Here is a 23,800-nt window from a genome sequence, read left to right on the forward strand (position 1 = left end):
CTGTTCCCTAAGGGGCTCAGAAGACCCCAGGGAGAAGTCCAGGAGACAGCCTGCTGTGATGGTCACACCACACCCTCATGGGCATCTGGCAGGGCAGCTTGGGGTGTTTGGGACGCCCAGCTACCTCTACTGCCTGCTGTTCCTGTTCACGTAGTGACCCTGACAATTAACCTGGCTGACCTAGCTCTGCAGAGTGAATCCATCCGTGGTCATTATGGGCAGCTGAGCAGCTAAAGGCATTTGGAGAAATAACTGTGGTTAAGGAACATAAGTGACTCACGGTAAAGCTGTTCATCCTATGACACCCACTGTGTAAATGTCACCTGCAATGAGGTGAGTTGAAGGAAACAGGCTGTGCATATCGGTGGGGCGGGAGGAGCAACTCACAGGATTTCCGACAGCTCTCCGCAATGGCATCATGGGTTCTAGTACCATAATCACAACCCCCATGTTCCAACGTGACCTGGCATGAACCAAAAGGTTTTCTAGGATTTTCATTCTCTCCAACCAGCTGGGTTTCTTCTTGGCCTGTGTGCCTGAGTACATAAAATAAAGGGCAGCACTGTGTTTGTCCTCTGGCTACAGCTCTAAGCCGAGTGACAGGCATGAGCAGGCTTTAAGATCACATGCCTCTGCACTGTCATTTTATAAGAGACTGAATGTTCTGCTCTGTGGGGCCTCTCAGTGCTTTACTGGTATTATTTGTTAATAAAAATGAATTATTTGCTATATGGCATTATTCGCAATAGCCAAAAAGTGGGAACTACACAAATATCCATTTAAATAGATAATATGTGTATAACCATACAATGGATAATTATCCAGCCATAATAATGAACGAAGTACTGATACATGCTACAACATGGATGAAACTTGAAAACATGCTAAGTGAAAGAAATGAGACATTAAGGGCCACAAGCTGTATGATCGCATGTATATGAAATGGCCAAAACAGGCAAATCCAAAGGGACAGAAAACAGTTACAGTTGCCAGGGAATGAAGGGATGGGGAAACTCTGAGTGACTGTGAACAGTTATGGGGATTCCTTTTGGGAAGATGAAAATGCTATGGAATTATTTGGTGGTAACAGGTACACAACCCTGTGAATAGATATATATTTTTTTAAGTTTTTATTTATTATTTTTTTTTTTTTTAGTAATCTCTATACCCAACGTGGGACTCAAACTCGCGACCCCAAGATCAAGCGTCGCAAGCTGTTCTGACTGAGCCATCCAGGCACCACAACGCTGCGAATATATTAAAACTACTGAATTATATACACTTTAAAATGGTGATTTTTATGTTATGTGAATTATAACTCAATAAAAAAGTGAATTATTTGCTATGAGGTCAAATGTCAAAATTATTCTGACCGTCTTGACCCTGAAAAGCCTTCTCCTTGAAGGAGTTTGGAGGTTGAGGGACTATGCGGCATGGAGTGGGATTTCTGCACGTGGTGGGTAGAATTAGCCTTTATATAATCACACCTCTGTATGTAGCCATATCCATGGTTACAGGCCACATCACTGAACTGCATTCTCTGCCTTGATTTAAGAAAGATGGCATTTGTGTGTGGAGGTCCATGGTGCCTCTGCAGGGCCACAAGGGGTACACGACCCTGGCCTCTCCTTGTCAGGGGTCACACGGGAGCCTTAGCCCCAAAGGAACCCTGCTGTCAATGCTGCAGGGCAATGGCACTTAAGTGGCCAGAATCTCAGCTCCGTCATTGCAGAGGTACGTCCCGGGTGACCCTCTGAAAGGGTCACCACCACTGCACCCTCCTCCAAGAAGGAGACGGAGAGCACGGGATGAAAAGCTCCCTTCTGTTCAATTAGCTTCTTTTCAAGGATCAGAGCCTGGCTGGCAGGCGGAAAATTCCACACGCTAATGAAACAAAAGGGAGCCGGAAAGGAGAGAAGATAAAGGGCACAAGCTCAACCTCCCTGCATTCTTTTCTCCATGCCTGGAAGGCAATTCTAACCGCCAGGGTCCTGGTTAAATCTCCTTGTGCTTCACTTTTCCCCGTGGCACAGAGAGGAACCAGGTCTATTTCAGTACTGCCTTCGCCAGGGGACACACACCACTGGGCACGAGGGGTGATTTTATTTGGTAAATGGACCATGGCATGAAAAACCACTGAAGCACATCATGAGAAAGCAAATCTCCCTTCACTGTTAATCTTCTGATTCCATCAGTGAGGAAGGCTATGTTCGGGCTGCCGTATCTTTCACACCTCTCTAGACTTTGTAACAAAGAGAAAGGAGTGGCCGTATTTTTGGCAGGGTAGAATTAAAACACTGTTTAAGGACATTGTGCTTATTTAATTTTTTAATATTATTTTACTATTTATGGCAAGTACAGCAAACAGAAATTTCTGCTTTACAGTAGCGATATTGAGATCACTCTTAAATTGATTTAAGGTAAAAAGAGGGACTTAACTCTAAAGAAAATACAAAAGGAAAGTAGAGATGTTATACAGATAGGACAAGAATCATAAAGATGGTACAAGGATGATAAAAATTTTGGAAACTTCTTTTTCTTTCTGTCGCTTTACTAATGAACATGTTTAGAACATATCTAAAACCATTCTGTCCCACCCAGGCCATCTCCTTGGCCCTGGTCTTTCTAATTCATTTTTCAGTGCACATCTCTACACCGGTCAGGATATCACTGGGTTAGCATCCAATGGCCAAGATGGGGCACTGGGTGGCTCAGTCAATTAAGCATCCGACTTTGGCTCAGGTCATGATCTCGCAGCTCATGGTTTGAGCCCCTTGTCAGGCGCTGTGCTGACAGCTCAGAGCCTGGAGCCTGCTTCAGATTCTGTATCTCCCTCTCTCTCTGCCCCTCCCCCATCACACTTTATGTCTCTTTCTCTCAAAAATAAATAAACAAAAAAAATTTAAGAATCCAATGACCAAGAAAATATCAAAGGAGCTGCCATAAACATGCACAATTCTTGCCTGCAGACAGAATCAGTGACTTTGGGAGTGAGGGCAGCCTCCTAGGCAAAGATACTATCAGAAACCAGAAAGAATTTACCTGGTGAGGAGTTACCATTCTTCAAGAATACTCCCCAAACTCAAAACAGGACATCTTTGAACTTTTCTGTATATTTGAAATAGTTCATGGTAAAATGTTGAACCACCACCACCAAAAGGGCAAAAGTCACCACCAGAGAAGATGACACTATTATTATGATACTCTTGAATACTTCAATTATAAAATTAACTTACCAGTAATAGATCTTTATCAGCGCTGACGGCCAAAGGAGAAATGAGGCTACAAATGCCAGGATGGGGAGGGCCAGCGTCCCACCTGCGATCACAAACATGTTGACCACATCAAGATCCATCCTGCTCTTTAAGGCTGGCAGACACCTGCAGGGCTAAACAGAGTGACAGCATTGAAACTCTGTCTCAAGAGAAAAGGGGAAAAGGCAAAGTGGAAGAGAGAAGGACCCAGAATGAGGGTTAAAGTCAGGAGGAAACAAAAGCTGACCAAGTGCTCAAAAAATCTAAATAGGCATAACAACTAAATATAATAAAGAATCCTTGAGAGGATCCTGAATTTTTTTTAAGCTATAAAGGATGTTGTTAAAACAAATGGGGGAAATCTGAGAACAGATATGAGATAGCTGTATCAGTGACACAATTCTTGAGTGTGATGAAATTGTGGTTACATTTATACGTAGAAAATCTTTGCTCTTAGGAGACATCTGCTGAAGTATTAAGGGGTGAAGAATAGTGATATCTGCTACTCAATGTTCATTTCTGCTACTCACTTTTAAAAATTGAGAAAAAAAAGTCACTGGGGAAGGGGAAAAGAGAGAACATTAAAGCAAATGTGGCAAATGTTAACCTCTGGTGAATCCAGGTGAAGGTTACATGGTAATATTCTTTCAGCTTTTCTATAAGTTTGCAATTTTTAAAAATTAAAAGTTAAGGGGTGCCTGGGTAGCTTAGTCAATTAAGCCCTGCATCAGGCTCTGCACATCGGGCAGTGCACAGCCTGCTTGGGATTTTCTCTCTCTCCCTCTCTTTACCCCTGCCCCCCAATAAATAAATAAACTTTAAAAATAAATAAATAAAAATTAAAACTTAGGACAGAGAACCTAAAAGACAGACAGAAATGGAAACCATCTATGTGTGCGCGTGAATGCTACTATCACGGAAAGGATGTGTTAACAAATCAGTAACAGTTCATCTAAGGTGGGGAACTAGTAGCTGGGGTGTTAAGGATAGAAGGAAAACTTGTTTTTTTACCATGTACCTTTTTAAACCTTTTGGTTATTATCACATATATGTATAATAGCCTATTCAAAAATAAGTCCCATACAACAAAAAGTTAAGAGGGAACAAATCAAAACGGTAGAATTTGCATTGTACTTTCTGAGGTCTTCTTGAAGACTAGATGAACACATCTGAAGGCTAGAATGGGAGCACCAGGAGGGCAGGGACTATCGTGTGTCCCCAGCTCCGAGAGCAGGTCTGACACAGCATGCAATAAATGGGAGTGACTATTCCAACAAGACTTTGTTACAAAGAGGCTGCAGGCTCTTTGGCCTGCTGGCAGAAAGTGAGCAACCCTTGGTATAGCACACCAGTCCTGTCAAACAGGCAGGGTGTTTTATTTCATTTTATAGGCTGGGAAAAGTAAGGCACAGAGAGGCTAAGTAACTTGCCCAAAGTCACTCAGCCAGTTGAATCAAGATTACAAAACAGGTTTCTCCTTGGACCCACCCCCTCTGCACCATGCTATACATTGTCTAATTTTTTTTTAATGGCCTTTTTTTCAATCTTCATAAGCTCTCTGCTGTTAAATACCTACACTTGTCATCACTCCTAATTTCTCCATGAAGCTATGGCATCTCCATTTATGTTCTGTCCTCTACAAGGGGTTGGTGAAACAAGCCCCTCACAGTCTAGGGGGAAGTGGAGGAGACAGACAAATATATAGGTGGGTTAGATGGTTCTTAGTCACACGCACAGGCTCTTTGTGGGTACCATGCTGAATCTGCAGGAATGAAAGCCCTCTCAGGGACAGAAGCACTGTCTGTGTTTCTGATTCAACTGGCCTCTCAGCTTCTCAATCACTATAAACACTTTTCAGCACACTTAAGTCACTGGCCTGTTTTCTCCTAGAACTAGAACTCCTTGAGGGTCAGGCCAGTCCGTATGTTCTTTCTCAGCGCCCCAAGAATAGTACAGGACACAAATATGGTGCAAATGAATGAATGAAAGCTAAGTTACAAAATGGGCTCAGTCCTGTTTGTTTTGGGGACAATCAACCATTCCCAATGATGCTGTAAGAGAGCTGACTTTTTTCTTTCAGTAATTACAAAACTCCCTGGAGGAGTCACCTATTTAACGCAGGGTACAATTCACCATGCTAAAAAGGCCTCACTGTCAAGGGGTAAGCAAATTACTTTCAGACTGAAGAGAATTTTAGAAATCTGTTTGAACATTGGTCACAAAAGAGTCAATGAAAATAGGAACTGTCACCTTCAAGAGGACTTTTCCAAATCACACAAAGTCCCTAAAAACTGCTGAGGGTTACTATGAATTCCGATTCCTGAGCTGCAGGAGGTTAATTACGTGATGTTCCTTTTGACTAGGAACTAGAACATTTTATGCCCAAAGCCATTATTTCACTGACCCTGACACTGGGGATGGTAGCCCCAAGGTCTAATCATCAAAAAGAGGCATCATGGCTTTGCCAATGCCTGTTATGGACCTCTCCATCACTTTGGGGGAAAGTTTTATCTGGCTCCACCTCCCATTTAATTGCAGAATGAACTTCAATTAGGAGTTTTTGTAGAGCCTGATCAATTAAAGAAAAAAAATTTTAACATTTTATTTATTTTTGCAAGACAGAGAGAGACAAAGCCTGAGAAGGGAAGGGGCAGAGAGAGAAGGAGACATGGAATCTGAAACAGGCTCCAGGATCAGCACAGAGCCTGACACGGACGGGGCTTGAACCCACGGACCGTGAGATCATGACCTGAGCAGAAGTCAAATGCTTAACCCACTTACCACCCAGGCACCCCTAGCCTGATGAATTTAGTAAAGGCATGGACTTATAGAGAAGCCTGTTGTACACTTCCCCTGAACAGGTCAAATATGGACAGGCCCTGGGTGAAGAAACTAATGCTTGCTTGCTTGCTTCCTTCCTTCCTTTTTTAAAAACGTATTTATTTTTGAGAGAGAGCATGCATAAGGGGGGATGGGCAGAAAGAGAGGGAGAGAGAGAATCCCAAGCAGTCTCTGTTTTGTTAAAGCAAAATAAACAGTGAGATCATGACCTAAGCCGAAATCAAGAGTCGGACGCTTAACTGACTGAGCCACCCAGGTGCCCCGAAACTAATGCTTTCTGACTCTTCTATACACATAGTATACATAAGGAGGAAGTGATGATCCCTACCTCTGCATCATCCTTCATTTTAAAGAGGACTTACCCCAGCCTTTCTTTAAAAAGGAAGCTCTCCTACCCTGCTGAGGTTTGTTTATAGGATACTCTATTGTACCCAAAGGAGAGTCTGGAGACAGGAAAACTGAAACCTTGTGAACCTGGAACCGCCAATGACTGAAAGTCAACTAAGGGGTGGAGAGTGGAATTTCCCAAAGGATGGGGTCCATACAATTGATGTTTGCTTGCAAGATGACATTAGGGAGCAGGAGAATACTGAATAATGCTCAGGGCTACACAGCATTAACTGGGTAACATAACACTGACATGCATACAGAGAAATCAGCTTTCAGTTCTTATTCAGTTCTGTCTAGGTCAAAGAGAAATTCTCAGTATGGTGTTATTAAACACCTCTCTAAGCCTTCCTCTCCTGCAAGCAACAGTAACTAGCTACTTAATAACATGGTTTCTTTGTGTTGATTTTTTTCCCTCCCTCCTCTTCCTTCCTTCCTTCCTTATTTTTTTTTAAGATCTAATATTAAGCCCTTCGTGAATGGGCCAGCATTCCATCTAGCAAATAGAGGGATGCTTTCAATTTATGAAAACTAATTTTTAAAATTAAGTTAAAAGCAGTCAATTTAAAGAAAAATGCAAAGTAGGCGATATATAGGTCTGGTGAAAATCATAATGGTGACACATGAATGGCTCGGGCGCCAACCAGGCTGAGGGGGGGGCACATTCCCACTGCCTCTCTACCAGGAAGAGAGCTTGGTTTCCTCAACTATTAAATAAGAACACTCATCCAAATCACCTCTTCTGTCTTCTCCTACTCAGACTTAAAACATTTCTCAAATTATACCAGGCAATTAAAGAGTAGGATCTGGCTTGCCCCCTCAAGAATCTTACTCCTTGTTACATGTTCCCAGAACGTAAAACAGTACCAGGCAAATATCTGTGGCTTGACAATGCTTATTGCCCGAATTCTTGAAAAAGATTGAAAAAGAGAAAAAAAAAATTGCACTCGTTTTATGTATCTGTTGTGTGAAAGCAAGGCACCCCAGTGTTAAGGACAATGACCTCTGTGGCCTTGTGGCACAAAGCGAAGAGAAGCTACATTAGGAAGAGAGCTGTCCGTTCTGACACCAGGGAGAGTCACACAGGCTCACATCCCAGACTGAGCCTGCCATCCGGCCTCCTCCTGTTAGCATCCAAGCTGTGCATGTAGGGCCTGTATCTCTGAACACAGGGATGAAGACTGATTGGATAGAGGAGACACCAGTGGATCCACATAAACAAACATTGCATCTCAAAGTCCCTCGTCTGGGGGCTAGGAGTAAGGCATAATGTGTCACGACTGTCTTTTCACATTCTCACTGATTTGGAAAACTGGGAATCCTGAGTTCTAACACCTTAATCTCAGGGTATAAAGCAGAATTCCAAGAGAAAACAGAACGTGAGACACTTTCAAAGAATCTTGCCTTTCCCTAGATATTTTACTCATACACCATCAAGTCTGACAGGCTAAAGTTCTGGTCTCTTCAAAATAATGATTATTTTAACAACAATAGCAACAATAATAACCAGGACCATCACAGCCAAAGATACAAGACTGACAACCTCCACTATTAAATAACTTCTGTAAACCACGCCCCACACAGGCAGTTCATATACATCCTCTCATCTCATCCCTCACAACATTATGAGGTAGAAAGCATTTCTCCCACTTTATTTCTTAATAAGTATTTTCTTATTTGTTTGTTTATTTATTTATTTATGAGAGTGAGTGGGGGAGGGCAGAGGGAGAGAGAGAATTTGAAGCAGGCTCCACACTCAGCATGGAGCCCGACACAGGACTTGATCCCACAGTCCTGGGATCATGACCTGAGCCAAACCGACTGAGCCACCCAGGAGCCCCTCTCCCACTTTAAAGATGGAGAAACTAAGGCTTAAAGAATTTTAAAGTGCCCCACAGGTCACCTGGCTGGCGAACAGAATGGTCTTTATTTCAAACTAATCCTACAGATGTCCCTGGTTCATGCTCTGTTGGTTTTCTCTCAGGGTTTTCTGGCTGCAGGACTCACTGTGCATCCACTACGCACAAGGCAGGGGGTCCAGTGTCCCCATTGGCGCTCTTTGCACTTCTCTAGAACTGTTTTAAGAGCAAGTAACATGCTAACTTTATAAGTTACCCGTTAATTTATTACCCTATTCCTGCTGGTATCTTTTAAAAAACTTCCCAGTGCTGCTTACAATTTTTTCCCTTAATTCAGCAATATGAAAATGCTTTCTCCAATGTTTTCCGTTAGGGAAACACTAAGCTCCTAAAATCTGAATATACTATCCAAGCTCTTAAAGATTGTTGCATCTACCCAACGCTGCTTTCTGAAACTAGGCCCTTGTCAAGATAAACCAATCCCTCAAAACTATCACTAATGATCAACAGTTAGAAAAAATACAAAGATGTTAAGATCCTCTTACGTGGAAGCCCCAGGACTGAGGACACAATAATTCAAGAAACGGCCAGTTCTAACTCTTATCATACATATCATCTTCATCCTGGAAGAAAATCACACTGAAATTTCCCAACAAGCAGTTAAGCTTGCTGAGGCATCACTGAAAGTGTGGCATGAACCCCAGGAATACTGCTGTGAGGTGCCCAACTCTGCCCCCCTCAGTCTGGCTTTGCAGCTCTCACAGCCCTGCTGTTGAAACCAGCATGCGGGGCCTGGATTCTGAGATGTTCTCCTCTCTCTCCCCCTAGATATTCCCATGGTGCTCTCCTCACTCTCTCCACTGGATATTCCCACGATGCTCTCCTCACTCTGTCTCCTGATATTCCCATAATGCTCTCCTCACTGTCTTCCTCGGACAGCTCTCCATCCCTACATCCTCCTCCACCATTCCCTTCTTCAGGGAATTCCAAACTCAACATGCCTGGCCAGTACCCCCTTCCAGACTTTTCCAAAAGCCTTTTGACTACCACATGACTCAGAAGTCCCACATCTCTCCCCCTTCTCCTGATTCATTCATTTGTGCCCATCCATCTAGCTTCCCAGACTGTGATACATCTTTCACTCTTCCTATGTCCCCCTCCACTCCTGTTAATGCACAGGTGGAGAGGTGCCAGCACTGAAGCCAACTTGTGAGTCTAGACAAACTATGCTGTTCAATACATGACTATTTAAATTTAAATTAATTAAATAAAATTCAGAGTTCAGTTCTACACTCACACCTGTCACATTTTAAGTGCACGGTAGCCACACAGGAAAAGGAGCTGTCCATATTGGACAGCACAGCTTTAGAGGGTCTATACCCCTGAAAGCCTCTTACAACCAATTCCTTAGGCCAATCTGGTTCCACATTTACTAGGAATGTTGGGTGGGAAGAAAAATTCCCACTGGGTGTGAGATACCAGGTGTGAGACAGATCACAGCTCCCTCAGCCACCACACTGGGTCCGGGTCATCCTTTCTTCTTGCTCCCATTCTGTCACATCCCTAACACTAGTTGCCAGGGGAATCTTCACAACTCACATCATGCATTAGGCTGCCCAGGTCTAATGTGAACTCAGACTACCTGATATGATCCCAACCCAACTTCCTGGGCCAACTCCCACATCTCTGCCTGCACCCCAAATAACCAACTCCTGTCCCCATGCCAGCCCTGCACAGCCTCATGCTTTGTCTTTCCCCAGGCTGCCCCCTTCATGTGAAACACTCCCATGTCCTGGCTGCCAGATGAACCTCTCTGCCTCTCTGCCTTTGGGGCTGATTCGAGTATCACACTCCCCAGGTGTGCATCTTGGTTCCCAAAGGCTCAGTTCTTCTAGACCTCCAAGCTTCGCACCCTGCTCCTGGCACACTCTGAGAACTGTCCATAGGGGGCTGCTGGGTATGTATCTAACCTGCAGGTGCCCAATCTCCTCCCCCCAGACCACTGAACCAGAGAAATCACCACTGCAGGTTGGCCTGGAGAGGGGTTTTTGGGGGGCTTATAGAGGAGCCTCAGGCTCTTTAAGAGCTGCCTTCTTTCTTTCTTTCTTTCTTTCTTTCTTTCTTTCTTTCTTTCTTTCTTTTCTTTCTTTTTCTTTCTTTCTTCCTTCCTTCCTCTCTCTCTCTCTATCTCTCTCTCTCTCTTTCTTTCTTTTTTTTTTTTTTTTTTAAATTTTTTTTTTCAACGTTTATTTATTTTGGGGACAGAGAGAGACAGAGCATGAACGGGGGAGGGGCAGAGAGAGAGGGAGACACAGAATCGGAAACAGGCTCCAGGCTCCGAGCCATCAGCCCAGAGCCTGACGCGGGGCTCGAACTCACGGACCGCGAGATCGTGACCTGGCTGAAGTCGGACGCTTAACCGACTGCGCCACCCAGGCGCCCCTTTCTTTCTTTCTTTAAAGCAACAGTGTTAAAAAGCCATACTCACTCTTCAAAGAACACAGCCTTCTTTCCCAACTGCTCCTGGCTCTGGCAGAAGCTGAAAATGAGATTCTGGAATCACAAGAAAGAAAATGACAAAGCATTAAATCGTAATGAGAAGGTGAATGAATTGCTAACAGCCACAAAATTGCTGGCTTCACCAGAGACGGAGGCAGAGGTGGTGCGATGGCTGGCATGGCCTTCTCTCCTCCTGGGCACGGGCACAGGTGTGGCTTCATAGCCCACCTTGTGTTTGGCTCACCTACCCCAATTAAGAAACCAGCACAAAGGGCAGGGCACAGCAGATAATGAGCCAGGCCTAGGAACGCATGAAGGAGGTCAAAGAAGAAATGTGCAGTGACAGGACAGAGCTGGGAGTGAGTTGGTGACTCCTGGACTGCAGTGGGGAGAAAGGCAAGAAGCAGGGTGTGTGTGGGTGTGGGTGGGGGTGGGGGGTGGGGGGGGACAGGCACACTCAGGTGAAAGGGGGCTCTGAGACCTACAAACGTAACTAAGACCCCCAAAGACTAAAACTTGCCTTCTCCATTCGTCATTAGGGTTTCCCTAAAAGTTGTACTTAGGAAGGAATGAGAAGGGGCACCCGGCTGGCTCCATCGGTAGACCATGTAACTCTTGATCTCGGGGTTCAAAGTTCGAGCCCCACACTGGGTATAGAATTTATTTAAACATTTTTTAATTAAAAAAAAGAGGGGTGTCTGACTGGCTCAGTTGGTAGAGCATGTGACTCTTGATCTCAGGGTTCTAAGCTCGAGCCCCACACTGGGTGTAGAATTTATTTAAACATTTTTTAATTAAAAAAAAGAGGGGTGTCTGACTGGCTCAGTTGGTAGAGCATGCAACTCTTAATCTCAGGGTTCTGAGTTCAAGCCCCAAGTTGGGCATAGAGCTTACTTAAAAATAACATAACACAACATAACAACATAACACAGAATAAAGAAAGGAATGAGAAGGTGGCAGCCAGGGAACAAATGAGGATAATGTTTCTACGAGAGTGGCTGCTAGAGGGACCCCACAGCTCAAAACCAGGGCTGGAAAGGGAGACACAGTGCCAAGGCACCATGGCAGAAGAACCCCTGAATTATTTCAGAGGAGTCAAAGAGTTAAACCTAAAAAAGTAAAATAAAACCATGGAAGTTCTGTAAGACAACATAAGAACTCTGTTTGAAAATATCTGAGCAGGGAAAGTCTAAGTAAGATAGAAGGTCCAGAGGCCATAACGAAAAGATTAACATGTTCACTGCACAAACATGTTTTCAATGTCCACATGGAAAGATACACCATGACCAAGATCAAGATTTGTCAATACATACTTAGACACAACAGACTAATTTCCTGAATGCACAAAAGGTTCCTAAAAATCAAAACAACAACAAAATCCAATAGGAAAATGGGCAAATGATCTGAGTAGATAATTTATCAGAAAGTAAACACAAATGACTTTCGAACATATAAAAAGACCCTCAAGCTCATTTATAATAAGAGAAATGCAGATTAAATTGACAAGCTAATGGCAGTCTTAATTTTTAAAGCGGTATCCTTTTTTTTTTTTTTTAAGTTTACTTATTGATTTTGAGAGAGAGCACACAAGGGAGGGCAGAGAGAGAGGGAGAGAGAATCCCAAGCAGGTTCTACACTGTCAGCACAGAGCCCGATGCTGGGCTCAAACTCACAAACTGTGAGATCATGACCCAAGCCAAAGTCAGCCACTTAACCAGCTGAGCCACCCAGGCAACAGTAGCAATCTTTATTTACCGTACCAGCAAAAAACAAAAAGTTTAGAAACAGTCTATGTTGCAGAGACTGTGAGCAAATAGATGCTCTATACAATGTACCAATTTATATTCCCATGAACAAACTCTATGCATGGCAATTTGTTAAAATCTGTGACGTTGTAAAATGCACATACCTTCAACCTAAGAATCTCTTCTAAGAGTTTATGTTTGTACCTAGTGTATGAAATCATGTTTGTGGAAGGTTACGTGTCACGGTAGAATCTATCATGGCAAAGGTGTGAAATTAACTCATATGCCCACTTATAGGGCATCTGTTAAGTAAACAATGGTATAGCTTTATAAGGAAGTATTACGTATAGCCATTAAATACAAATAAAATTAAACATAAGCCATTAAAATAATGAGGCAGTTCTATTTGTCTTTATGGGTAATGACCTCCAAGGTTCATTCTTTTTTAAGATTTTAAAAAATTTGTGTATTTATTTTGAGAGACAGAAAGGGAGAGAGAGCATGAGCAGGGGAAGGGCAGAGGGGGAGGGAGTGAGAGAATCCCAAGCAGGCTCCACAGTCAGCAAAGAGCCCGATGCAGGGCTTGATCTCACAAACCATGACCTGAGCTGAAACCAAAAGTCAGACACTTAATCCACTGAGTAACCCAGGTGTCCCCTAAGATTCACTGTTAACTCAAAAAAAAAAAAAAAAAAAAAAGCAACACCAAAAAACAAGAAACAGCAGAGAATGGATAGAATAATACCTTTTGCATTAAAGGAGACAAAGACAGAAAGAGAGGAGAGGGAGGGAGAAGGATACACGGGAAACTGGTTACCATGGCTGCATCTTGTATCTTTTGACCTTTTTTTAGAGACAGAGAAGGAGCAGAGGAAGAGAGGGAGAGGGAGGGAGGGAGGGAGGGAGGGAGGGAGGGAGAAAGAGGGAGAGAGGGAGAGAGGGAGAGAGGGAGAGAGGGAGAGGGAAAGAGGGAGAGGGAGAGAGGGAGAGGGAGAGGGAGAGGGAGAGAGGGAGAGAGAGAGAGAGAGAGAGAGAGAGAGAGAGAGAGAGAGAGAATCTCAAGCAGGCTCCATGCTCACCAAGGAGCTCAACATGGGCATGATCCCATGGCCCAGGATCACAACCTGAGCGGAAATCCAGAGTCGAACGCTGGACTGACTGAGCCACCCAGGTGGCCCCCTGTTATATCTTTTGAATTACTATCATGTGCATGTGTAAGGCTTTCTCTATTTAATTACAAAATATAATATAAAGTCCTGAAATAGAATGGTCTATCCTGCATTGTCCAATACGTTGCCACTAGCCACATGTGGCTGTTTAAATTGATCAAAATTAAATACAATGTAGAGTTCAGTTCCTCAGGTGCACTAGTCACATTTCACCTGCTCAAGAGCTACATGTAGCTAATGGCCACCATCCTGGGCAGGGAGCATAGAGAACACTTTCATTAGCACAAAAACTTCTTCTGGCCAGTTCTGGACTCTAAGCTAATTAAAAGGCCCACAGCAGGGGCGCCTGGGTGGCTCAGTTGGTTAAGTATCCGACTTTGGCTCAGGTCATGAGCTCACAGTTCATAAGCTCAAGGCCCGTGTCAGGTGAACTTGAAAACCATTCAGGGCTCCACACTCTCTCTCCCTCTCTCTTTACACCTTGTGGGATTCTCTCTCTCTCTCTGCTCCTCACTCACTCCCACTCTCTATCTCTCTCAAAAATAAACAAATAAGTAAGTAAGATACAGGAGTTCAATTTATTAAAAAAAAAAAAAAAAAAAAGGCCCATGAGAGAGAGAGTGACCAAACCTTAATTGTTTCACATGATAAGGGAAGAAACAAATACAAATATGAAGGCTGGCAGCCTGCCTCCCTCTCTCTCTCTCTCCACAAGCTACACAGGCTGCCTACTAAGATAACAAAGACTGGGAGAGCTCCTGCCTTGTGTGACTATCCAAAGGTTAAGTCAGTTTGACAGGAACTTCAGTCCTTGATCAAGTCCAGCATTCTAAGACAAAAGATAAGGATTTCCATTCTGGAACCATACATGTGCATAAACTGGAAATGCATATCTCCTTTGTGGCTCTGGGAGAGGTACTGATAAGAGGAGAACTCTGTCTCTCTAGGTTCCAAAGTGCTAGCAACTGGTTCCCCTGGGTGTTCTGGCTCAAGAACCAGCCAAGCCCACCACTCCCTCCCCTGCTTCTACCAGCTAAGGCAGCTTGTCGGGCAAGGAAATTCAGCCTAGCCTGGCTGGTCCTGTGGGCAGGGAATCAGAGAACCAGATAATCCTGTTACCCCGATTGCCTGGAGAAGGGAACACAGTCAGTGGGGAGAAAGTTATGCAGTTCAATCAGGACTTCTGCTGGAAGGGAAGTAGCTCATGTGTCTTGCAGCTGTCTTCTAAAAAATTGTATCAGTCAAGAAACAAGCAATAAAATACGCAACGTATGCCCTGACCTAGCCTAGCATCTTCAAAACACCACTGCTCGGGTTAAGATGTAGACTATGGTGATGGTCTGAAATAACTGCCTGCCAAGAAAGCCCAGGGGCGCCTGGGTGGTTCAGCCGGTTAAGCATCCAACTTGGGCTCAGGTCATGATCTCATGGTTGCAGGTTTGAGCCCTGCGTCAGGCTCTGTGCTGACAGCCTGGAGCCTGCTTCAGGTTTCGTGTCTCCCTCTCCCTCTGCCCCTCCCCCACTTGCACTCTGTCTCTGTCTCTTAAAAATGAATAAACGTTAAAAAAATTTTGTTGTTGTTGTTTTAATTTTTTTTTTAATGTTTACTTATTTTTGAGAGAGAGAGAAAGCATGAGCAGGGGAGAGGCAGAGAGAGAAGGAGCCACAGAATCTGAAGCAGGATCCAGGCTCTGAGCTATGAGCACAGAGCCCAACATGGGGCTCAAACTCACAAACTGTGAGATCATGACCTGAGCCGAAGTTGGACGCTTAACGGACTGAGCCACCCAGGCGCCCCCAAAACTTTTGTTTTAAACAAGAAACTCTACAGAAATACAAGACAGTCTCCTGCTGGATAAATGAAGAGCCAAAGTCACTTGACCTTTGATCTCCAAAGATCCCAAAGCCTTCAGGCTCTCAGGGAGTCCAGAACAAATTTTTATTCCAGCACCTCTCTTACAGATTAGTGCAAATGCATGCACTGTCATCAGCTGAGGTCACCTCTCAAAGGTAAAGTGCTAGAAAGAGCACTGCTTAAGTGACTATCTTCCACATGACTGAAAAGAATTAAAATAGCCTTCTATATGGGTATGCAATAGCAGAGGGCCTAAAATAGAACCTCAGCACCCCAAAGAAAAACATTCTCCCATTGTGGAATCTGTGATTCAAAATAAAAGGAAAAGCAAGGAGATTAAAGAGGGTTTTGTCACTTCTAAAGGAGGTGAAGTTGGTCGACAGCATTTTCTAACTGCAGGAACAAAGTCAGAGTTCCACAAAAAGGAGCCCTGTTATCAACAGCCAGGAGGTTTTTTTTTTTTTTTTTTTTTTAATCAGGACAAGATTTCTGGCTCCCAGCAGAGGCCCAGCATTCAGGGCCCTTTGTGAGCTGGTCCCCACCTTCTTTCTAGCCAGAATCTCCTTCCGAAGGACATCTCTATAACCCAGGAGAATCAGCATCAGAAAAAGGGACGTGGTACGGGAGAGTTCACAGTTAAGAGGAAAACAGTTCTGTTTAGAACTTAATCCACATTAAAAAAAAACCCAAATCAAATGTATTTTAAAAGCAATAGTAAACATTAAACAAAATTAGGTCATAACTGCAATCCTGTGCTAATTCTTAGAACAAAGAATAAATCTCACGTGGATCATTTTAAAGCCTGATAAATCCTTCCAGTTAACATTTGGTGACCAGTGCTATTGCAAAAAGGACATTTTTGCAAACATACCCAATTGATCTCTCAAGGGCTTGCTTGTTTGATTTTCAAGCCTCTTTCCCCTTTTCTTCATCAGGTGTCACACTGCCAGATCCTCGTCTATTACTGCCTTGACATGTCATTCCAGCAGTCCTCCAACATTGCTTGCTTTCATTTCATGAAGTCTTGCCTCTCTCACAAGAGTTACAATTTCAGTGTTTGTCCTGTATGTATTTGCAAAACATCCTAGGAGCTGGGAGAGATGACCAAGATGTAGATGGTCCCGGAGCCTGGCTTGAATACAGAGGGAGGGGTGATAGAGTGGAGGCTCAGTCTGTACGTGGCAAGTTCATCACTGAATATTTTCCTACTATGATGACTTCTGCTTCCCCTCTATAATCTGGAAACCGCAGGGAATCAGATACCAGAAATGCTGATACTCTGACCCTCTGGGTGACTGCACCTGAACCGGTTTTTTATTTTTCTCTATTTCCCCCAATCTCTCTACCTGGAAGATGCCCATGACTTACCCTGATCTTTTCCTTCACGAATCTTTCTGGCAGAGTTAGGAGTTATCTCCTTCAGTGTACCTGCCCTTGGTCCCCCAGGCATTAGGAACCTCCATGCCTCAGATATTTTGTCGGAATACTCGTCTCTTGTGGCCCTGGGGATGTGTGTCTTTTATCACAGTACCCGTGAGCACACTCACTGCGCCCTCCACGAGGCTGCAAGTCTTCAACACGAGTCTTACTACATCTCTGCACCTCGCCACAGCACTTGAGGACACACTGCCTTGCCTGTGGCAGGCACTTTGTAAATAAGGATAAGCCAGGAGGTCACAAATCAACAGGGCTGTCCACCAGTGCCACTGCAGGCCACTCTTTCACTCTGTTCCTCATGGTCACCAACAAAATGAACAATCTTCGCAGTGCTGAGTTTTAGAGGCCTTTCCCAGATGGGAGGCTGGGGCTCAGAGAGGTTAAGCAAGCTGCCCAATGTCACACAGCTCTTTCTCTGCCTCCATCCCATTCCACCAGTGGCTCCCAGTGGTCCTCAGCACGATTCACGTGGCTACATAGGATTTCATACCTCCCCGTCTCTCAAGCATCATCCTCTCCTGTCACACACACCCCATCTCTGAGTGAGCTATAATCCCTGACATGTCATGCTCTTTCATACCTCCACGGCTCTGGCACGCATGATACCCTCTCCCCCATGTGCCTTTTCTCCCCCCTGCCTGGTGAGCTCCAGCTCATCCTACAAGTCTCGGCTGGGAAGCACAGCCCCAGTCTGTAAATGCTCCTCGGGGGATTCAGTTCTGCAGTTCTACAGCCTGGGTTCAAATCTCTGCTCTGCTACCCACCAGCTGTGTGACCTTGGCGAATCAGCTGACCTCCTACAGCCCCTGTGAAAGGACAAAATGAGAGGATGCGTGGAGACTGCCCCAAGCAGTGACGGGCAGATACCAAGTGCTCACTCTGTACAGCCGGGAAGACCCTGCCTGCCCTCCCAGGTCTGGGGAGGCAGCCCTGCCACCCCTCCATCCCCTCCAGTGCCACTCAGATGCGGGAGTCAGTGGGAGTGTCTGTGCTGCTGTCTTGATACTCCCAGAGTCTAGCCCATTGCTCCATTCCCAAAATTCATCACACACAAGGCTCGAATCTTGTTTGGGGTATATCACAAAGTAAACATCCAACGCCAACAGCCACAGAGCCACAGCTTCTGGAAAACAGCCCAAGGCAAAGGCTGCTATTACTTTATATAATTGCTTCACAAAAAGAAGAGGATCCCAACCTGCAGCAGTGTAAGAACCTCTCCCCACATCATCCGCAGACTGCCCTGTGCCCCTGAATCAGCAGTTTCCTTGGTGCAGCCCCAAACGCATCCAACGACAGGCAGTGACACCCTACGTGGCTTCTGGGATCTGAAAGCCTGGAATACGATCCAGAGGGTTTCTGAGGGCCCAGTTTAGGAGCATATCTTGACCTTCTTTCAAGAGACAACTACATCCAAGGTCAGATAGGACTTTGGTTTGCAAAAATTGTGTCTAGATCAGGGTTTCTCAGCTGTGGCACAACTGACATTTTGGGCCAGCTAGGTCTTTGTTGTGGGAGGCTGTCCTATGTATTGTAGGATATTTAGCAGAATCTGGGACCTCTACCCACTCGAAGCCACCCCTAAGTCGTGACAAGAAAAAATGTCTCCAGACACTGCCAAATGCACCCTTGGGGACAAAGCTGTCCTCAACCGAGAGCCCTTTTGGAGGAAGTGAACCCACTGACCTCCAACCCTGGATTTATTGCTAAAGTAAATCAATAAGGAGCATTCTTAGCCACTTACTATATCTACCTTGAAACACTGTCTTCCAGTCCTCAGGGATTTTTTTTTCTTTTAAGTTCACAGTCTTGAAGGCCTGGCTGCACAGACTCCCCCAGGTAGCATTTTAAAAATATAGATTCTGGGAAACCATCCCCAGAGATTCAGATTCATTTGGCCTGGGGCAGAGGCTGGACATGGGTATTTTTAAAAAATTCCCTAGGCGGGGGCGCCTGGATGGTTAGGTTGGCTAAGTCTCCCACTCTTGATTTTGGCTCAGGTCACGATCTCACGGGTGTGAGATTGAGTCCTGCTTCAGGCTGACCGGGATTCTCTCTCTCCCTCTCTCTCTCTCTGCCCCTCCCTTGCTCCTGTGCATGTGAGTTGCACGCGCTCTCTCTCACTCTCAAAATAAAATAAAATAATTTAAAATTCCCTAGGCCATTCTAACATGCAGCCAGGATGGAGAAACACTGCTAGAAGACATTTCATTTGATTCCATCTTCTCCCTAATCCTTTGAAGCTGGCAGGGTTAAACGACAGTGAACCAGAAAGCGAAAATGAGGCTAAGGGGATTTAAGTATCATCCTAATTCTTGACAATGAAATATCCTCGGCACATTCCATTTCTTGGTCCGCAAGTGACTTGCCAGAAAGAATGGAACTTAACCCTGTTCGCCCATGGCCTTTTTGATATAAACAGCGCCATCCTGCAAAACTTTCTGGAAAGATGGAAATGTTCTCCATCTGCTCTACCTAATACAGTCACTACTGAGCACTTGAAATGTGGCTAGTGTGACTTAAGAAGAGAATTTTTAAATTTATTTAATTTGAAGTTGATAGCCACCATGTTGACAGTATGAAAAGTATTTATGTCCCTACAGGGTCACAGAGATAAAGTCCTATAGCCTGCTAAATGCCACAGAACCATGAAAACTTACAAAAATGTATGACTTAAAATATCTAAGCGCAACAGTCTTGAAATTATCAAAGGCAATAGTAACTTATGCCAATAATCAAATTAGGAGAAATTTTAACGATTTTTTTTTTCAACCCACCGAGCCGGTTTTCCAGCATATTCCAAACACTTAGCTTTGAGGGAGACATTCCTGGCCCTTTTCTTTTGAACACTCATCACTGTAAAAATTGACCTAGTCACCAAAACAATCAGGCATTGGTAAAGAATATGACTGGTAGGGAAGCTGATTTCTACTCTGAGCTACTTACTAGGAAAAAACACTCACTGTTATTTTCCTTCCCTCCCTAATCCAAAGTAAATCTTTGATTCAAACCTTTTGCCCCAAAGATAAGTCTGAACCAACACATATGCAAACCCATGTAACCTCTAAGAACGAGTGTTTTATCTTCCTATCAGTAGTTTCACAATTACTTACAATTGCATGAACTGTATTCACACGTTTACTCTAGATATGTGCAGCCTCACAGCCTCACAGAACTCAAAGCTCGGATTTTTAAAGCTAAAAAACAGAAAAGGCCATTCTTTTTACCAAAGCAATGGATGGTGTAGTGTCGAAGAAAGCTTCAGAGGCCTTTCTGACCACATACACAAGATGCTTATCTCAGGGTGCCTGGCTGGCTCAGTCGGTGGGGCATGTGACTCTTGATCCTGAGGCTGTGGGTTCAAGCCCCCTTTGGGTGTAGAGATGATTTAAAAATTAAAATCTTAAAAAAAAAAAATGCTTACCTCTTCTTGGTTGGGACTCCTCTGGCCCACCTCTAAGCAGAGTCAATATGAGCCAGTCAGTAACGATTGAATACATTTCCAGTAATTCAAAGTGGAGCCAACACTGTCTCACTCTCCATAATAGCTGGTGCTTACTGAGTGCTTACCACATGCTGGACCTTGTGCTTTATCTAAATCTTACCATTGCCTTCTGAAACAGGTGCCATTACCAGAAGCTAAGACTCAGAGAGGTTAGATAATAGGTCCATGGCCACACAGGTAGCAGTGGTAGCAGTGGATTTGGACCCAAGTCTCTCTGATTCTCTGGGGGGAATCCTCTGGGTCATGAACAAAAACAAACCTGTAATCATAACGTTAGGTACCATGCTGAGCCATTCTCCCTATGATCAGGCTGTAGCTCAATGAAGGGAGTTTGGTGTTGCAGGGTTCAGAAATTCTGAGTCTATCGTTACTTTGGAAACCATGTCATAACTCTCCCCCCCACCCTCCCACCCCGGATCTCTCTTTCTCTCTCTCTCTCCCCTTTTGTCCTGGGGCTTCACCAGGCAGATGGGAAAAAGGGTCTTGAGGAACGCTTCTGATCCCACCAGCATAGCTGCCCCAGAGAGCATAGGCAGACACATGCAGACAGAACTTTCCAGATGCCATCATGAAGGTGGAAGGCAGTAGGATCCCAGTTATAAGATCCCAGGGGAGAAAGGAATCACTTTCAGTTGGGGCCAGGGGAGGAATCAGAGGTGTATTCCTAGAGGGGACCGCTGAGCTGGAGCTAAGGTAAGATTTAGACTTCAGAGATTCCAGGGAGGGCATTCCCAGAGGAGGGAACAGCCTAAGCAAAGGCAGCAGGTCACCTGCCTGGATTATAGCACAGGAGGCAGGGGGTGGGGGAGGGGGGAAATCAGGATACAAAGAGGGAACAGAATCTCCAGGGGCCTAGGCTGATGGGCTGGGGCAGTACTGGGAACCCAGGAAGTGAGGACTGACCATCCCAGGACATGTTTAGCACCCCAGCCCTGGTACTTCTTAGCTGTATGGCCTCCAGCATGTCCCTTCTCTTTGGGCATCAGTCTCCTTGAGGAGGACACCCAGGACCCCTCGTTGGTCTGAGAAAATATTTTTAGAAAAATAAATTGGTGCTAAGAACATAGATTATTAATTTATCTTATTTCTGACTTCCTATGTTATAAAAATGTTGATAAGAATTTATTAGTTACAGTTGGGTAAAAATAAGTCTAGTGGTTCAGAATGGGGGCTTTGAGGTCAGATTCACTGTGCCCTGGGAAGGGGGCACATTCTTCCTCTGAGAAATGGGCATAACATTGGTACCTACCTCTGGGAGCTGTTGGGAGAAGTAAGGCAGGTAATCCTCTAAAGGTGCTTAGCACATGATCTGGCAGCCAGTATTTATTCTATGTCAGCTATTATTTATAATAACTTAACTCCCAGCCAGGTAGAGCCAGCCATTAGGGTTTTCTGGACAGGTGAGAGGTGAGGCAAATGCTGGTCTCCAGTCCAAGCTGAAACCTCTTCTTAATCAACCAAACCTCGGAGCACAAAAAGGGCTCAAGGCACATATCCCTGGATGCACAGCCTCTAGACCCTCTGGCACCCTCTTCCTCTCTCCCTATCTCTCTTGTCAACTTGGCCTCCTCCACTCATCTGCATGTGCTCTGCCCTGCAGCCAGCGTTACACAATCCGAATTTCCAAGGCTGCCAAGAAGCCAGTGAAAGTGTAGGCGGGGGATGCTGGGGGTTGCCGGGCGGCACCGGGCTGTTGGGATGGTTGTACCAGCATCTTGACTCAAGGGTTGCTGGGAGGAGAGGGCATGAGGCCAGGGGAACTGGGGTGGGCTGAAGAAAAGTGAGCTAAAAAGCTGCTGGGGGTAGGTATTGGCTGGAGGAGGTCCCGAGGGGCGCAGATATCTGGGGACCGGACGGGGGTTGGCGCCATTAGCTGGGAGGTCGAGCTGCAGCCTTTCCTCGGGAAGTGGGAGGAACGAGGGTGCAGGAGCCTCCAAACCATCCAGCCACCCGGAGGGACGCAGAAGGACTGGTGCCGGAGCCAGCGGTGGGAGGCGGAACAGAAAAAGGGTGCAGGTCCCCGACCCAGCCTCACCTCGTCCCTGGGCTTAGGGCAGCAGGCCGCCTGGGAAGTAGGGGCATCTGGGATTCGGGGAATGTCAAACCTATCCAGGCACTGGAGGGGAGCGTGCAGGGGCTAATGCCGGAGCGAGAGAACCGAGTAGAAACAGAGGTGCAGGTTCCCGACCCATTTCGCCCCGTGCGCCGCTTGCGGGGCGGCCAGGCAGCCTTGCAACGAAAAGTGGAGGGCAGGTCACAGGGCCGGGGCGGGGGGGGAGGGGAGCCCCCGGATACCCTCCCTTTCAGGTGCGCACCCCCCGCCCGGCCCGCCGGCGCTCACCTGACCTGACCTCAAGCGCCCGGATAGTGCCGCGGGATCCAAAGGCCAGTCCTCGTCCCCCAGCCGCGCTCGCGTCCGGCAGCTGCGCTCGTGCCCGCGTCGCTCGGTTCCCCGCGCCCGGCTCAGCCGGACGCCTTAAAGGCGCGCCGCGCCGGCCTGAGTCAGCCGACGGAAAAGCCGGCTCCGCCTTCGTCGCCCCTGGCGCAGCTCCGCGGCTGCAGCGTCCAGTCTACTCTAAGCTCCTCTGCGCCCCAGCTCAGAGCGTTAAACCCGGAGGGGCGAGTTAGTGGCTTCCACAGCCCGACCTCCGCAACCTGTCTCCAAGCACTTAAGAGCCCAGGCCCCAGTGCCAGCGCCTATTGCTCTCCGCGCTCAGCGCTAAGTGCCGAGGGCAGAACCCGGCCGCCCCGCCCCGCCCCGCCCCGCCCCGCCCCGCCCCTAAACAGCTCACTTAGGGCAAAGGCTACGGACTGGGACCCAAGGAGCCACAGTTCCACAAGGCACCGCCAGAGTTCGTCGAGGCGTTGTTTCATTTACTGAGCAGCTACTATGTGCCTAGTGCTACTGGGCACGTGGCTCCAAAGTGACTCTGGCTGGATCTCTGCCCCCCAAAGGCTCAGAAAAATAGGCACAGGCTCACAGGCAAGCCAAGCAACACTGCCTTACACATGTCGTCTCATTTAATACTGTAAGGTACGCGTTGTGATTGGCTTCCTTTCTCAGAAGAAAGGTGAGCCGCTTGCCCATGGGTTCAGCCTATAAAGGACAGAATTGGGAATTCAAACCCTGCACCTGGTTCCAAAGCTGGGGGTGGTGGGGGAGAGGGTGGGACACAAAATAGTAATCTTGGAAAGGCTTTCATCCACTGCTGGTTGAATCCCCACTATGGTCATTTCTTCTTTTTAAGGACA

General features: G+C 45.9%; 1 protein-coding gene across 2 annotated transcripts in view; it reads right to left on the reverse strand.

The window, feature by feature from the left end:
- Positions 1-23,261, reverse strand: part of ABHD6 (abhydrolase domain containing 6, acylglycerol lipase) — a 53,642-nt gene extending 30,381 nt beyond the window's left edge. Inside the window, exons 1-3 of one of the 2 annotated variants that reach the window (XM_086697804.1) lie at positions 22,900-23,261; positions 10,830-10,894; positions 3,237-3,388 (exon numbers count right to left, since the gene is read on the reverse strand). In XM_086697804.1, the coding sequence (XP_086553930.1) occupies positions 3,237-3,355 (119 nt within the window). In that variant the 5' untranslated portion in view covers positions 3,356-3,388; positions 10,830-10,894; positions 22,900-23,261. Of the gene's footprint in view, positions 1-3,236; positions 3,389-10,829; positions 10,895-22,889 lie in introns of both variants that reach the window. The other variant, XM_086697803.1, reaches the window with a different exon arrangement.
- Between the last annotated feature and the right edge of the window lie 539 nt (positions 23,262-23,800).

Source organism: Puma concolor, chromosome A2 (assembly GCF_028749965.1).
Source record: "Puma concolor isolate L17-30 chromosome A2, mPumCon1.1.hap2, whole genome shotgun sequence".
Taxonomy (NCBI): Eukaryota; Metazoa; Chordata; class Mammalia; order Carnivora; family Felidae; genus Puma; species Puma concolor.